The sequence below is a fragment of the Sparus aurata genome, chromosome 13 (genome assembly GCF_900880675.1).
Source record: "Sparus aurata chromosome 13, fSpaAur1.1, whole genome shotgun sequence".
In the NCBI taxonomy this organism is placed as follows: domain Eukaryota; kingdom Metazoa; phylum Chordata; class Actinopteri; order Spariformes; family Sparidae; genus Sparus; species Sparus aurata.
In genome coordinates this window covers 11,217,095-11,233,214 of record NC_044199.1, presented here as the reverse complement: position 1 = coordinate 11,233,214, position 16,120 = coordinate 11,217,095, and the positions used below count along the sequence as shown (strand labels likewise).

General features: G+C 41.9%; 3 protein-coding genes across 7 annotated transcripts in view; 2 read left to right on the top strand and 1 right to left on the bottom strand.

Annotated features, from left to right (window-relative positions):
* Positions 1-151: 151 nt before the first annotated feature.
* Positions 152-2,292, top strand: mia (MIA SH3 domain containing). Its single transcript, XM_030437563.1, has 4 exons — positions 152-572; positions 674-807; positions 1,469-1,579; positions 1,668-2,292. The coding sequence occupies exons 1-4, from the start codon at positions 455-457 to the stop codon at positions 1,689-1,691; spliced, it is 387 nt and encodes a 128-aa protein (XP_030293423.1). The 5' UTR covers positions 152-454; the 3' UTR covers positions 1,692-2,292.
* Positions 2,293-2,754: 462 nt separating this feature from the next.
* Positions 2,755-5,021, bottom strand: LOC115593886 (alpha-crystallin A chain-like). The gene is made up of 3 exons (XM_030437561.1): positions 4,675-5,021; positions 4,068-4,190; positions 2,755-3,982 (listed from the first exon to the last, which is right to left on the bottom strand). The coding sequence occupies exons 1-3, from the start codon at positions 4,852-4,854 to the stop codon at positions 3,791-3,793; spliced, it is 495 nt and encodes a 164-aa protein (XP_030293421.1). The 5' UTR covers positions 4,855-5,021; the 3' UTR covers positions 2,755-3,790.
* Positions 5,022-6,595: 1,574 nt separating this feature from the next.
* The window catches only part of cfap54 (cilia and flagella associated 54), a 74,610-nt gene continuing 65,085 nt past the window's right edge, over positions 6,596-16,120 (top strand). Inside the window, exons 1-22 of one of the 5 annotated variants that reach the window (XR_003986442.1) lie at positions 6,596-6,862; positions 7,518-7,623; positions 8,292-8,441; positions 8,693-8,858; positions 9,224-9,282; positions 9,789-9,932; positions 10,344-10,457; positions 10,887-10,988; positions 11,410-11,602; positions 11,695-11,766; positions 11,934-12,046; positions 12,149-12,263; positions 12,473-12,558; positions 12,669-12,806; positions 12,987-13,134; positions 13,316-13,371; positions 13,992-14,120; positions 14,307-14,541; positions 14,775-14,917; positions 15,242-15,439; positions 15,550-15,642; positions 15,733-15,921. Coding sequence is in view for 4 of the 5 variants with exons in the window: in XM_030438170.1 (XP_030294030.1) it covers positions 6,714-6,862; positions 7,518-7,623; positions 8,292-8,441; positions 8,693-8,858; positions 9,224-9,282; positions 9,789-9,932; positions 10,344-10,457; positions 10,887-10,988; positions 11,410-11,602; positions 11,695-11,766; positions 11,934-12,046; positions 12,149-12,263; positions 12,473-12,558; positions 12,669-12,806; positions 12,987-13,134; positions 13,316-13,371; positions 13,992-14,120; positions 14,307-14,541; positions 14,775-14,917; positions 15,242-15,439; positions 15,550-15,642; positions 15,733-15,921 (2,898 nt within the window). In the remaining variant the exon portion in view is untranslated. The remainder of the gene's footprint in view (positions 6,863-7,517; positions 7,624-8,291; positions 8,442-8,692; positions 8,859-9,223; positions 9,283-9,788; positions 9,933-10,343; positions 10,458-10,886; positions 10,989-11,409; positions 11,603-11,694; positions 11,767-11,933; positions 12,047-12,148; positions 12,264-12,472; positions 12,559-12,668; positions 12,807-12,986; positions 13,135-13,315; positions 13,372-13,991; positions 14,121-14,306; positions 14,542-14,774; positions 14,918-15,241; positions 15,440-15,549; positions 15,643-15,732; positions 15,922-16,120) is intronic. The other 4 variants (XM_030438171.1, XM_030438170.1, XM_030438169.1 and 1 more) reach the window with 4 other exon arrangements.

Below are 16,120 nucleotides of genomic sequence, written 5' to 3'. Positions count from 1 at the left end.
AGAGGGAGGAACACACCGAGACACAGAGCAGGGAGGATGGGAACAGTGGTGTGTTTTTGCGGTGCTCTGACATCTAGTGGCTGAACACAGTCAGGAGAACACACAGATCAACTCTGAGGAATGTGTTGATGACCAACACTTGGCTGTTTGTCCTGGGGGGTGACACAGAGTGAGGGATGGAGAGAGACGGGAAAGGTCAGGACACAAGCAGGGGTCTGTCTAATCTGGCCCTCCTCCTCCTCTTGCCCCATCCTGTTTACCTGCCTGAACTATTTGAAAGGAGCTCTGTGTGCGCCCATGTATGAGGCAAGGGAGGGGGTAGGGAAAGTAGAAAAAGGAGGCTGCCATTGGTACGCCTCCTTTCTCGGGGACGACATACAGGCAAAAGGGGATCAAAAAGCCCACAAGACGTCCACCACCGGATCATCAGTTGTTTTTCACATACAGTCCAGACATGCATTGCAAGCTCTGGCTCGCTCTCTCAGTGTGCCTCTTGCTGCCAACCTCTGATGCTGGAAGGCAGATGCCCAAACTCTCTGCCAAGAAACTCTGCGCCGACTCCGAATGCAGCCGTAAGTAGCCCAACCACCAACTGGTTTTTGCCACTAGTGACTGCTGAACTAAAACTGCGTGTTTTTTAATTTGCACAGTCTCCCTCTACATTCCTGCACAGATCCTATCTTGATAGCTCGTGCCCTGCAGGACTACTACCCTGGAGACTGCAGGTTCATCCCCATCAGACAAGGGCAGCTCATCTATGTCTACGCAATGCTAAAGGACAGAGGGAACCTCTTCTGGGCCGGCAGTGTGAGTTACAAAGCCAATTAGGAGAAAATAACAATTGGTTTGACATACAGTAGGGTCGAAAAGTCTAAGGACCACTCGTCAAAACTCGTATTTTGCATTTGTTTGGAATTTGAGACTATTTACTCCTTAAAAATGAAAACATAAGCTTAATAATTTGAGTGAAAAGTTGAATCTTTGAATAATATACATGAATTTCACAGTATCTTAGTATTCGGTATGGATGATTGGTATGGAGCTTCTTGTGATGTCACACAACACTTGGCTCTCTCAGTCTTCAAGTGCCCCAATAAATGTTCACCGCGGTTGAGGTCAGGTGACAGTCGAGTGAAGTCCATGACAGTCAGGAGGACTTGTTGGTCTTCCAGTACTTCTTGCAAATCTTCAGTGTGTGTTTCGGCATATTATCCTGCTGCGGTATGAATCCTTCTCCACTAATCTGTCCTTCTTCGCCTGATCTCAACCCAAGCGAACATTTATGGGGGCAGCAGTATTCTGTGCAAATCGCCAGAATAAGTGTTAGCCAAGTATGTTTCTGCAATGTCTTATGTAAGTTTAGGGGTTTCTGAATTTTTGACGCTACTGTCAATCTTAACCAAAACACCCCAAGGAGTGATGATGTCATTAACTTTTGTCCTTATCACCTGTTACCCGTCACCTGCAGGTCCAAGACACCTATTACGGACAGCAGGAGGCTCGCATTGGCCACTTCCCCAGCAGCGTAGTGGAGGAGACGCATCCTCTCATGCCAGCCACCACTGAAGTCAAGACTACGGTGAACACACACAAACACACACACATCCACACACATGAATGCACTGTGTGACACTTTCCCCTAATTCTTCCTCTCTTCTTATTTCCAGAAGTGGGACTTCTACTGTAACTGAAAAAAGGAGCAACCATCTTGTCGGCGACATGTTGGCATCATATGATCGTACACACGTTGTTGACAATATATACGTAGGTTTGTGTATCCACTGTTAACAATCTGCACCTTAGAGGGTATGGGTAGCAGCTCCTCACTATTATTAGGCTGCCGAAGAAGGAACCGACCATAGCTGCTTAACGCTCTATATTTGGCTGTTTTTCTGGAATTGAAAGTATTTGACAGAGAGTCAAAGAGGGTGTTAAAGTGTAGTAAAAGGAGATAAATATGAGTTGCGCATGTCTTTTTTCTGAATCACACTTTTTGTTCAACAATTACTGATTTTTTTTAGGTGATTGTGTGTCACAGATGAAATATGATTGTGTTCAACAAGCAATATCGCCTGATTTCTACCTTCTGTTGCATAGAAAAATCACAGATGCAGTAATGTAACTAACAAGTACTATTAAAACACATTCGAATTATACTTCATTATAAAACAGGTGAATTTTGCAGTAGTGTTTGATGGAATATATGCAAATGATCCAATCGTGTGCTTATTTGAAGATGGAAGAAATTGCAAATTCATTACAGTTAATAAAATTGCAATGCCGAAAAAATAACATTTATCATATGACATTCCTTTAAAAAAATCATAATGTTGCGGACTAAACTGGAAATTGCGGCTTTTACGTTATCCTTCATGTGTGGCACTGGTGAATGTATTGGGAACACCTTTTTTGCATGATAAATGAGTTTCTTAGTCCACTAAACAGTTCTGGAGCTTCACATCAGAACTGCCTAGCCTGTACTTTACTATACTCCTATATTTTATGCCATTTTCTGTGGTTGTTTTTTTAACAAGTCACCATCTATTTCGGTTGTTTAAGAGAATACTTAACACTGTGAAGCTCCAACAGTAGATGATGACTGAATTTTCATTTTTGGGTGAGCTATGTCCTTTGAGTCGAATAAGAAAGCAGCTTGTTTCATCAGCTCAGATGTAGGGTTGTGATGTGGAGACCTTTTGAAAACAAGAAGAAAAAAAAAACAGACATGGACAGAACACGCAGCACACCTATGGCTTTGAGTTTCATCATTTATTCTATTTGTTGGTTTCTGTGTTAATATGCCAGAAAGTTGTCGCCAATGTGAAGGAATGATAGAGCTTCAATTCTTGAATCTACAAGCACAAATGCTCCCACTCTCACATACACTCACACACACTTTTCTTAGCAGCTCAGAGGCCTTGCTCCCCAGCATAAAGGGAGCCCAATGATAAAAGTCTCCTCCCTCGTCCACTATGCTCCCTCCTGCTCATTCAACCTCTTTCTTCCTCTCAACGAGTACACACCTGGTCCCAAGTCCTTTGGTGGCTTTTGTTTTTTTTTTAGTGAACAAGCTAAAAATGACTGAATATGCCTCCAGAGAACTCCCTCCTCCTCCTCCTCCTCCACCTCCTCACACATACAGAAACTATTCCCAAAGAATAAACAAAGCACAATTGTCATCTTACTCAGACCCACTCAGACATTACTGATAAATTTTAGATCAACGATTTTGGTCTCTGAGCATCTTCTGTGGACAATTTTACCTCCTGAACGTTTATAGCATTTCCCTGTAAGCATGTGATTGAAGGTAGTGTGGGTTCAATTAGCAAGCAGTTCTGTCATAAAAACTGCAAGCTGAGTACAGTCCGGACATTAAATAACATATGCCTTCCAAAAGAGGATTACATGTGCAGTGATGTGAATACTTTTGGCAGTGAGGCTGGGTTTAAGAATCGATTCTGTGTGCTCACGTTAGGGAAATTAATTCTTTATCCTGCACTTAACCCCACTTTGTCCTTACACAACTTAAATGCACTGACAAATAGATTTTGTTAGATTGGCTCAACATGTTAGCCTTTGGCTTTAAAGCACCATTGTCTTGCGGAGACATCAGAATAAAAGTGAGTTAGGAATTAGATACTGGTTTATTAGAAGGCACTTGCACTTAAAGACATCTAGACTTGTATGCCCCACTACTGTGTATGCCAACAAAACTGTAACAGGTTAAATATAAAAACAGGCAGCACTTAGGGTTAGTAGTGAAACAGTGCAGGGAGCGTCAGACTCCGCTCTACATTTTCTGTTTCCCTGCTCCATCTTCACAGGCGATTGGGATACTGCGCTCTGTGCCAGCAGATGCCCGAGGTGCAGTGATTGTAAGCACACCGTCGGCTGACAGACAGGAGGTGACATCGGGACCTGTCACGCCAGCAGGAAGCCTGTACTTCCTCAGAAACTCCCTGGACACGAAGCCGTGGTCGTCCTGGAAACAGAGTCAGTACATCGGTCACAAATATTCAATAGTGTGTGAGACTGTTAGGCCTGCAGATCTCTAAATCTCCTCTGACCTGTCTCTCTTCATGCTTGGCGTGTATTGTGATGAACTCGTCGGTGACGCTGACGGACAGCTCTTCGGGTGAGAAATGCTTCACGTCCAGATAAATGACATAGCGATCCTTTTCGGTGCGCATCTGCACAGACAGTACAGCTGTTAGGAACAATACTGACACATTTTGTTACACGATTGCAGGAAAAAAACACATACACACAAAGAAAAAACATTGTATTGTCCCGGTCTGTGGTAATGGTGCCTGGTGCCTGGCTGACGGCAGCTAGAGTGTACAGTAGTATGCGGTTACTCTGGTGATATACTGCCCCCTATTTGTTTTGAGTGTGACTTCCATGGGAGGCCAATTCTTACATATTGAACCTTTAACTGTCCATGTAAGCCATGTCAGTGAGTGAGCATGCCCAATACCAGAGCCCTGTCTACTGTGAAAAGGGTCTATGATACAGAAACTTCAGTAGAAGAGGATACTCTTCAGTGGCCCCTCTGACTCAGTAAATCAAAATCATAAATACAAATCTCACAAAGATTTCCCGATTATAGGATGAGCAGTATTAGAAATAATAATCATTTGTCAGCAAGCAGGACAGAGGTGAGTTTTACTGTACCTCACTGTGGCCATTGTCAAACCAGTTGAACCAGCGCATGAACGAAGGGCGCATCCAAGGGAAGGACCAGGACAAGGGCCAGATAAGTGGCCAATCAGAGAGAGGTTCTGCCAAAGGGAAGTCAGAGAATCGATGTGGGAAGGTCCGGCGGTACCAGGGATACTGGATGGGGATATCCATGATGAGAATCCAGGAGGAGATGTAAAAACAGTGGGTGGGAGAGGGAGGTTTTGGTTCGGTCTGAGATGGGTGCCGCTGTGTCCTCCTGCGCCGAATTTATAGGCCTTTCCCTTCCGTCCCACCCAGACCGCGGCTTTGTTCGCGTCCGCTGCTTCCCCCTCCCCTCCATAACCTCCCATCACACTTACACAGAGACTCTGCCAACAGGCTGATCTTTCTGGAACAATGATGTCAAATGTTTATCCCTTCCATCACCCCCATTGTTTCAGCAGACTGTGACTGGTTGCCTCTCTCTCTCTCTCTCTCTCTCTCTCTCTCTCCTCTCTCTCTCTCTCTCTCCTCTCTCTCCCCCCTCTCTCTCTGCAACTTTGTCTCTCCCTTCTCCCAGTCATAAAGTGACACTGGCTCGGAGTACTGCTGATGCCCCCATACTCATTCCACAGGAAATGCCCCTGTCTGGATCCGTGTGTGTGTCTGCGTGAGAATGTGCATGTGTTTGTTTGAGGAATAGCTGCCAGAGCATTAGCCTACTGGGCTTCGAGTGCCAGCAGCTTTGGGTTTGTGAGCGGACTGGATGTGAGCTTGAATGGGAACTGATGAGTTTGTATGGGACAGCATTAGGGTGACACTCAAAGCGTGTATCATTTTACTATGAGCTCACATGTAAAATATGAAGCGCTGCACAACAGTGCACAACAGTTGGGCCAACCAGATTTCTTTTTGTCTCTGCTTCATCCTCCCAGCCGTGTTGTCCTGTAGAGGAACTTCACAAATTACATGACGGCTGGAATCGGCTCCAGCCCCCCTGTGACCCTGTAAAGGATAAGCGGCTACAGACAATGGATGGATCGATGGATGCAAGCACTGAGATTCTGCTGAATCATCAAGCAACCACTGCCTTCCACCCTTTCTCTCAATAAACAAGCCATGGCATTGTGCAAGACCAACACCTATATATATATCAATCAATGAAAATTACTGACTTGTTTTATCATCGACAAATTGTGTGTGATTGTAAAGAATTCATGTAAGTAGTGCTTGATGTTGAACAAAAAATGAGTGCCATTACTCCTTTCATCCCTTTGTTAGTGTGTGCCTTGGTCAGTGTCAGCAAATCACTGCGTATTACATTCTGAACTCACATATATTACATTTTACAAAGAGAACAATAATGGACACAAAGAGAATCTTTATGCCCTTTTTGAAACCAGGCCAATATTTTTGTAAGGTTAATGTGAGGTCACTTCGACCAGTTGCTGTGTGGGAACAGGTGAGAGTCATGTGATGCAGTTTATTTAGTGCCATTATTTATCACCCACAGAACCTGATATGGAAAGGCAGGACTGCCAATAGTCTTGCTCATCATGAACAGGTCAAGATGATCACCAAAGGACAGATTATTATAAGAGTTAGAGGGACATTTTTTACCCTTTTAATTGACATGGTGTCCCCTCCTGTCGGCGGGACAGGAAAGAGCTTGTGGGAGGAGACAGAATGATGAAAAACCTACAGTGCATTACAGAGTAAAATGCGCGTGCACCAAATTCTGTGACCCATCAGATTCTGTGACTGATATACTACAGGCTGGTTCCTCCTTTGACGTTTCTGTCGAATTTGTCATTTTATTATTTAAAACTACAACGAGCAGATAAATCATTTGTTTTAACACCAGTTTAAGCCACTAAGTGCCTAGCTGTTGTCTTGTGCGTCAGGGAGCGCTGACGCTGCTGCGCTTCCCGTCTGTTTAACCTCGTCACCATGGTGACGGGCCTCAGTCTGTTGTTGGATTGAAGTTAACATGTAACAGAAGGAGCGTTACGCTTCGTTTGGTTCCCTAAAATTACAGCAGGACCGCAAAAATGGAGTTACCGGCCACATACTACGGCAAACTTCATAAAAGAAACCCAGTTATTTTAACGTTTGAACGAGACGTTAAGTCGTTTATGAAACTGATGAGACGAGTCGCTTCTCCGACCGGCCAGGACGACAACGGCTCTTATGCCAGAGGGTGAGGAGCACCAACGGTCACTGAGGTCACAATCTAATGCTGTTTAAGTTACTCACCTTAAAAACTAAACCTTCTAGTCAGAGAAACAGTCAGCTACTCACGTCAGAAGAGAACATGTGTGACTTATTAAGCTATTAATGAGCAATTAGCTTATTTTAAAAGGTGTATCAGGCTTTACTTCTGCCAGCAGGTGTTTAGCTAACTTGCTCTGAATTTGGCCTCAGGTATTTCATCTTTAACTCAACCTTTCCATCACAGCACTGACCTACTCAGTTTGGTGACTAGTGATTATAAAACATGTGGGACACCCATTCCCATCCAGACATGCAAACAGAAGTCTTCAGATTTTGTTTCCTGAGAGATTATTGTTAAGAGTCCGGGCTGTCTGATAGTAGTAAAGCCATATAGGTTAGATACACAGCCTATGGAGCAGGTGGTCCAACATAACATAACATAAACACTTAACTTTAAAAATATTGTGTCAAGGTGAATGTAAACATAAGCAACAACAGTGCGATGTTAATATTGTTGGCATTTTCACATAAAAAGTTTGACATCTGCCTTACACTGTCCATCCACTTTGAATGAGTGTGAGCACCAAGTGTCTATGATGTATCATTACCAGCCAGTTTCTAATTTGATGTTCATTTTGAAGGATTAAAGCTCTGGTGGAGATATCGAAAAAGTACAAACATCGACTGCCTCCGAAGTTATACGAGGAGCGCATGTTGCAGATTGCAGACTTTCTCTGTGGGATAGAGGTAAATCACAGTAGCCCTTTTATCAGTGAGTATAAGTCAGTGTCGGTTGCTGGACATAGTGATATGCTTATCAGTAGAGCCAGACCCATACTCCATTTTTGGGGCGGATACCGATACCTATTTGTGAGTCAAAAATTCCGATATATCGGCCATTGTACAGATTTTTGCATTGATATGTCAAACGTGGTAATCAAACACTTGGCAAGAGATTTTACAATTTAACAATAAATTTTATCAGCAAAAATGATAATAGTGCACTTCACTGGGAATATAAATCTGTAATTTCATTTCTCCAAGCATCCTTTCTGTATTATAATCTGTAACAAAACATTTTGATATTGGTGGATATTGCTTAACAAATAGGTCAATATCAGCTGATAATGTTGGCCAACCGATATATCAGTCAGGCTGAAGAGTAGTTGTTCTGTTGGTTGTTGGGTTTTTGCAATTTACCAGTTATATTCTGCATTAACAAAATCTCATCCCTTAGTGATGTCTCATAGTGCATTTTTGCTCTCCTTAGAGTACATCATGGATTACTGTGTGGCACCTGACTATAGGTCCTATCATAGGTCAATTTAGTTTTTAGTCCTGCAAAATTCACAAGAGGAACTGGCCAAACTGTCCCACAATCAAAGTGCTTTCTTCCATATCCTCTTCGTCTGTAGTTTTACCAGCTGGCTCTTTGGCATGGCTACGGTCCCCACGTGCTGCAGTTCAACTCAGTTGAAATAACTGACATCACAGATGTGAACCACTTCATGGCTTGCTTCTTCCCTGAGGGTTTTGATACAGATCACGATACCTTTTCCATGAAGGTACACTGTAGCCGACTGTTTGTGTTTGTGTGCTGTTTGTCTGTCTGTGTGATGTGCTTCCTTGTTCAGAGTCTGACTGAAGTGAGCAGCATGCTATGCTACTTTGCTGTTTTAGTTTACTGAGAAGTAACATCATGAAGAGAAAGGTCATTGATATGTTGAGATGTTTGGACCTGAAGACTAATATATCCACCGTTAATATGTTCCTTGTGTGTGTGTGTGTGTGTGTGTGTGTTATTGTTTGTGTTTAGATCCGAGCAATGCAGGGATGTGCCCTGTGCATTTTTGAGCAGGAAAAAAAGCTCAACATCTTGAGCCAGAAGGGTCTCTGTAAACTGCTGCACGTGCTGAACTTCATCAGGATCATGATGCAGGCTTTTCAAGGACATGAGAACCTCTACTGGCAATTATATAATGGTACATTAGTAAAATTTGAATAATGTTGTCCAGCATTCGTTTTTTTGTCTAACAGAAAATGTAGGAAGAATCGGTTGAGTTGTCAAAGTGTGAGACAGGAAGATGGGGTTAGTTTCCACATGGAAATTTAACTTGATCACAACTAATGTGATGTGACTAATGTGATTAGATTATCCCCCTAAAATTACCATAAATATGGTGGCTAATGAAGAGCAGGATTTAGTGAATATTAGTTAATCTGCTGTATCAATAGAAAAGTGAGAAATGATGATATAGGTGAGAAATGATAATGTGCATTTGATGTTATGTTGTTGAACTAACCTCCTACTGTGTGTCTTCCTCTTTTACTTTGTCGTCTTCATCAGGCTCGTTACACATCTACACTATCTGCCGTTACCTGATGACCATGAACTGTAGCGCACAGGTACTTAGAGACAGATGATATGTAGAATTGAACTGTTGTGTTTGTTGTTGCAACTGTTACAGAATGTTCATCTTCAAGGGCTTTTACAAAAGATTGTCATGTCTGATGCACTTTAAAGCAAAAGGCAATGTAGATGAGGGTGAGATATGGTATGTGACAGAGGTTGTGCGTCAGACTATGATAATTGATAATTATTTGATAATAAGACACTGGTAGGACACTGGTAGGTCTGCTAAAACATATATTTTTTTAGACTAGTAAATGTGGTTTGTGCTCGCTATGATAGACAATGTCTTTGAGGTTTCAAAAGAGAATTTTCAGTGACTCACTTCTGTTTGTCTTCTTGTCTTCCTTCTGGTATATCGTGACTCAACTGATAATAATATGCAACTCTTAAGCTAATGCATGATGTTATATAACCAGACAGCAGTGTGATTTGTAATGTAGATACACAGTAATTGGGTGTGTCATGATCCTTTTATACTACCATTTTTTATCCTGTCCAGGCACTGGAGTACCTTCTGTGGGCAAGCATTAGTTTAGAGCTCTCCATCCCTCTGATGACTGCAAAGTACCTGCCATGGATTTCCACCCTCTACTGTGCTGTCTGCCAGTGTTACTATGACAACCAGGCTGCGGTGCTGGCAGAGGTGAAAGACACGTGTCATCTGCATCCAGACACCTACAAAAACACAATCATTGCGATGTCAACTGACTTGACATCTCATATAAAACCAGCTGTTACCTGTTCTCGATCTGTCTGCAGTTTTCTGTTGACTATCAACTGTCATTAGCTGAGAATACCCAATAAAGCTCGATCAATTTATCAATCAGCTGCATAAAGATATTACTGTCCCAAACACAGGTTAGATAATCTATTCCTCATGTGTAGCTTTCAGTGTGTTAAAATGAAATACTGGTGACTGATTTATTATGTTTAGATTGAGGTTTTGTATGTATTGTAATCAACTTATTGAACTGATTAAAAAGGTTACTAAGCTGATTTTTTAAATTATTCTGAAAGCCCTTTTCCCTGTTTGTGTGTCTTCAAATGCTTTCAGGAGTTTGCCAGGAGAGCCCTTGGAAAAATCAATGAGCTAGCACAGATGGAGTTGCAGAGTGACGTTCCTACCACCAGAGAGACCCAGAGAGCTTACAAAGAAGCCTCTATCAAGGCAGGGGAATCCTCTGATCAAAATATGATGTATTTGAAATATAGTGTTGATACTGTTACAGGGATAACATTTAAGAGTAGAGAGCATTCACATCTTTCAGGAACAAAGCAGAGAAAAGCATCAAAAGGATGCTGAGAAGATAATATATGCAAAATGAAATTATGAAAAACTATACATCTAATCAGGAAATGTGCCATTTGAAGTCTTATTCACAGTGCCTTTGCACAAGAAGACACATTCTGTATTTCCAAATATATGCCTCATTATGTCTCTCAGTGTTCACTGGATAGCTGCTGTTTGTATAAATACAGACACATACAAATTTCATTTGCCTTCTGATGATGAATCTTCTAAATTTCTGTTCCACAGTTAACAGTTCTTTGTTTTGGCTGTACAGTGTTAAAGTGCTCTTCTTTCCTTTTATTTCAGCTGGCTGTCATGGTGTTTAAGAATGCGGTGTTTGAGGCCAGAAGGAAACTCAAACCCATGTTCAGAGTCAAAACCAAAAGCACCCTGAAGGACATTCCCAATGTAATAAGATCCACTTTACAGCCATATCCTCATATTCAGTGTTACATCTCATCACCCTTAACTGTACTGTCACTTTAGAAAGAATGCATAGTATAAATAATGTTGTTCTATGATTGTTAAGTTGCATTGCTGCTGTTCACTGTGTATAATGGACACTCTGTTTCTATCTTCTTATTTTCAGGCCTTATTTTACCGAACTTAATTGGATTTATATATTTTTTTTGTTTGATATTGTATAACCAATTTAATCATTACCACTTTTCCTTCATTCTTGTCATTTTTATTTCTCACCTTATCGCATTCACAGAAGTCTCCCCAAGAGTTCTCTTTTCTAATAATAGTAATTTTCAGTAATTATTCGAATCGAGTGTGAGTAAATGTTCTTGTGACATTACCTGAAATGATGTACCTTCCTGTACAGGCGCCATGGCCTCGTACGACAACAGAGCGAATGCTGATGGACCTGTTTGACAGCAGGGCTGCCCAGTTTTTGGGCATCTTGGAAGCGCTTAGGGTCTGCGCCAGATGCCTGTTGCAGTCAGGGATGCCAGATGAACCAGAGCTGCAGGAGGTGATCCTGGAGCTCCTGTCTGCTGGCATCAGTATCTTATCTGGTTAGTAAAGCAAGCACGCAACAGATGTGGTTACAGTAAATGCACAATTAAGAGAAAAGCTTAAATGTGCTTGTGTGTTCCTGTGTTTGAAGGAGTCACAACTACAAGTGAGTCCCTTTGTGCACTGACACCAGCATCTTCTCTAATGGATTTAGCCATCACCGGTTAGTCATTGTTCTGCTTGTCCTTACTTACATTACTATACTTACTATTACATTACAATAAACAAGTACAGCATTTGTGCGATGTGTGTTAGCAAGTGTTTTTTTTTTTCTTTCTGTGCGATGGTTGGAAAATCTTTGCGAAGTAATATGATGTACGGTGTTGGTAGGAGAAGACAAAGTACCCATCGTGTCTGCGGTGAGGTTCATGAAGCTGTTGGTTCAGTACAAACAGCAAGAAGCATTCAACAAACTTGCCGGGGACATGCGGCAGGTTTTGTCCGTGAGTAGCACACAAGCATCTACCACGGTTCTCATTGTTCAGCTCAATGTGTGCTGCGTCTCCGAATGATCTTGAGTGGCTCTTTGTGTCTCTCTGCGTCAGGGTGTGGAAGGTCAATCATTCAGGAAGGCAGAGCGGGAGCTTGATTTACTGCATAGCTTCAACAATCTGCTGTCTTCCCAGAGGAGCCAGGCCAGAGAGGACAACATAACTGATGGTAGCAATAGTGCAATCATGCTTAGGGTTCTTCTCTGTGATTCCTTTTCAAGAAACTCAACCAAGTAATTTTCTGTCAATCTGTGAACTTGGAGAGGTTTTTCATGATTCATGCTTTAATGTCTTGGTTACTTGATTACAAAATATCCAACACTGGTTTGAGTTATCCCTGAATTTCAATGGGATCATGTTGTTTGATGTTTCCAACAGACAAACACAAGTCTTCCTTCGCAATGAGTGATGATTTAATTGGCCTTGTAGACACCCTGGACAAGTCTGTTTGTGGCTCTGCTCCTGTAAGTTTCCGTGTGTGTGTGTTTGTCCAATGGCCGATCCTCAAAGGGTTCAGATACATTTATCAGTGGAGTTTTAATTGTGCATTTGCTGTATTTGTATGTTTGCGCAGGAGGAGCAGCCACATGAGAACCTGGTTTTGGATGTTGTCTTATTTCTGTGGGATAAAGTGAGGTCGGTGATGCAGAGGGATCAGGTGCGAAACCTCGAGAATTCACACTACCTCAAGAGAGTAGCTGATTATGATAAGGTATGTATCTAAAAAGGTAAGCATTACTGAAACTTCTTGGACTAAGCACATTATTGTCAAACATAGAACTGCAACGTTTTTCCTCCACATTGAGATTTTTGGAGTTACAGAGTGCTTTGGAGTGCGAGGTTAGTCTTAACCATTTGTATGCGCTTTTTTTTCTGTGAACAATGTTTGCAGTGGCTGTGGTGTCTGTCTGTGCTGTGTGAGGTAGCAATTGCCTGTGATCTGGCAACTGTTGACTGCATAATGACAGCAGAGATGATCCACACATTGGCCATACTGTTAGAGAGTGCAGCTGAACACAGAGATCAAACACAATGCCCAGGTGTGGAATTAAGTTTGACCATTTGCCCTATTTCAGTCTGTTGAACAGCTGATATGATTGATCTTTTGTACTTGATTTGGTGTTATAGAATATCACTACGGTGTTTTAAGGTATAGTGAAGTCTCATATCAATTTTCCAAACTGTAGGTGTGGTAACATTACTCTCTTGTTTCATGTCTAGCGGCTTGTGAAGCTCATGGTGATGGTGTGAAACCAAGCTATTTTTCTCTTCTTGAGGTATGTGAATGGATTGTCTATTACATTCATAGCAACAAATGATACTTCTGTATATTGAGATGTTTATGCATGTGATTAGTTTAAGGTTTTTCTGAAAAGACTAACTGAAGGTTACATCGAGCTATCCAGGAATCGAACCAAGAACCGCTTAATCTGTCATCCGACGTGGTATCTATTGCACCACTAGCCCTAAATGTTGTGATACGTGTGAAGAGCTGATTCCTCACAGCATTTGATGTGAGCTAGGCTTATCACCGGTTGGAAGCTGTTTTCCCTTAAAGGGGTTACAGAAATTGGCCTAACACAGCAAACCTATCAAGAGGAGTCCAGTTTCAAAAGATGTAAATGGAGGCAGAGGTAGTTACAGAGGATGTTACAACAACGACACAACAGAAGATCACATCTGCTGCCGTGACCCGGATCGAAAACTGCGGCCACAATGCAGAGCACTAAACACTATACTCAACTGTGTGCCTTCTTTTAGTGATGTCATATTTGAGCTTTGAATATTAAATGCACAGCTGTGTTATCTGTCAGGGTATCCTAAATTATGTTTATAAAAGCAGGTATTGCAAACGAAAAATCCATTCTGCAATTTGTGTATTTGTATGTGCTCACAGCGTTCAAGTACAGAGCTGCTTCAGAAGGTGTGTGAAATGGCGGTTTGGGGTGTTGAAGCGCTGGTGAAAGGTGTAGCTACACAGATGCCCCAAGATAGCTCAGCAGTCGTTGACTTCGCATTCATGCAGGTAGGCAGTTTAACTTTCCAACACGCAGCACTGTAAAAGATGCTGGTCAGATTTCAGTTGGGCATTTATTAATTGAACAACCTTCTAAGACAGGTGTTGCACTGAGTTAGAATCTCAACTCTATTTTTAGGATGAACGATGAGTGTTTAAGCGTTACTAAAACCTGTTTTGCTCTTGTTTTGATAGAAGTTTAGTCCCCTTGATGCATCGGCTCCCTCCCTATCTTCTCCAACATCACCAGAAGAGGAAAATGAAGAAGATGAATTGACTAAGATGGAAAAAGAACCTGACACAAACACAGAATCAGATATTAAAGGTTCTCAAAGTACACAGTCCACATGTTTGCTGGCCATAGACCTTCATCTCGAGCTAAACATTATCCACCACAGGGCTTCCCTCAAGTTACTGCAGCGGAATGCAGGTGAGACCCACTGGCACACTGATAATCGTACTCATTGGTTATTATTAAGAATGAATTAGCCTTTTGTCTAAACTGAGTTTCTTCTGTATTTTACATGATAAAAATAGTGACATTTCCTGATCGTGCACTTGCTGATTTTTAACAAGGGTTGAAATCTCTGCTCATGCCTAATTGTCACAAATAATGGGTCTAAATGTGAGGGTTTGCTCTGAGACTTTGTCTGTTGTGTCTAGTTGTGGAGTCTAAACTGTTGGATCGGATCAAGAAGAACAAAGTGTCTAAAGCTCTTTTCCTGATCCAGAAAGCCTTGCTGGTTTTCAGCAGCACAGAGCCAAATACCAGCAACAACAAAACCAGTCTGAGGAGTCTGCTAGAGGTTACACATGCACAAACTGTCACACTTTTTTAGACACTATCACAACTATGAATGTCATATAAAAAAATCTTGATATATCTCATTTCGACCATCATTGTAATGTGTATGTTTTTCTGCAGTGTGTACTTGTAAACCATGAAAAGAGATGCAAAATCAGTTTACATATTAATAATGTGCTTACAATACCCTGTAAATAAGGCTTAATCATAATAAATACTGTAAGTGAAAGGATATGTAGCCACTTTTACTGATGACTGATGATTTAGGCACGCTATCATGAAGTCTAATTAATATTCAACGGGTCTCTCTTTGTGCTCTTTCCAGGAGGCCTCCACCCTTATAGAGAAAGCAGGTGTGGAGGAGAGAAAGCTGTTTATCTCCACCATCACTGAGACTCCAGCTGAAAATAAGGACAATGAGATGAGGGGGGAAAAAGAAAACCCTCCACCTGCTCCCATCCTACTCTCAAGAACTGACCACTCCTTAACCTTTGTCCCAGCACCTTATAACTTGGGGCGACAAGTGAGATTTGCTTTTAATTGTGTTCTTAATTTACTAATCTGACCAGAAGCAAATAATCCATCACAATCTCTATACATTTCATTTTTCTCTTTCCACTTGTGTCTTTCCAGGTGTGCTGGTACCAGCTCTGCGGCCGTACAGCTGAGGGAATTAACTGGAAAGTCCGTCTTGGAGATTGCAGCCTGCCAGGAACTGGAAATATGGTACAATTGATCTTTCTCAGAACAGGATCAGACACATTTTTGTCGTCTTGTATGAGCCGGTGCATTAGGTCTGATTTTATTTGTGTTAAGGTACCAGCAGTATCTGGTGAGTGTGTGTTGAAAGTTGAAGGGCTGGAGCCCAATCAGAAGTATGTGTTTGCTGTAGCAGCCTACGACAGCCAGGGAAAACTGCTGGGCGACACAATAGGAGGGACAACATTCCCACTGCTGGCATCCATGCCAGTACCTCTGCTGTCCACGTGGGCTCACCTGGCACAGGTACACCACACAGTTGTGAAAACTAATACCGAGTAGACACATTGTACTAGTTTATCAGCTCACCACACATTTTGCAGGTGCTTGCACATATGTTCAGATGCTTATTTTGGGTTGTGCTGGATGTCAGTCATTAGTCTATGTTAGCTGACTTCATTTCTAAACAAACATTAGCTACGTAATTGCTCTCTGTTAGTTGAGT

Coding starts and splice junctions, on each gene's coding strand:
- mia (XM_030437563.1), top strand. CDS start 455: ATGCATTGCAAGCTCTGGCTCGCTCTCTCAGTGTGCCTCTTGCTGCCA. Junction 808..1,468: donor ACCTCTTCTGGGCCGGCAGT/GTGAGTTACAAA, acceptor CGTCACCTGCAG/GTCCAAGACACCTATTACGG. Junction 1,580..1,667: donor CCACTGAAGTCAAGACTACG/GTGAACACACAC, acceptor TCTTATTTCCAG/AAGTGGGACTTCTACTGTAA.
- LOC115593886 (XM_030437561.1), bottom strand. CDS start 4,854: ATGGATATCCCCATCCAGTATCCCTGGTACCGCCGGACCTTCCCACAT. Junction 4,191..4,674: donor TTGACAATGGCCACAGTGAG/GTACAGTAAAAC, acceptor CTGTCTGTGCAG/ATGCGCACCGAAAAGGATCG. Junction 3,983..4,067: donor CCAAGCATGAAGAGAGACAG/GTCAGAGGAGAT, acceptor CTCTGTTTCCAG/GACGACCACGGCTTCGTGTC.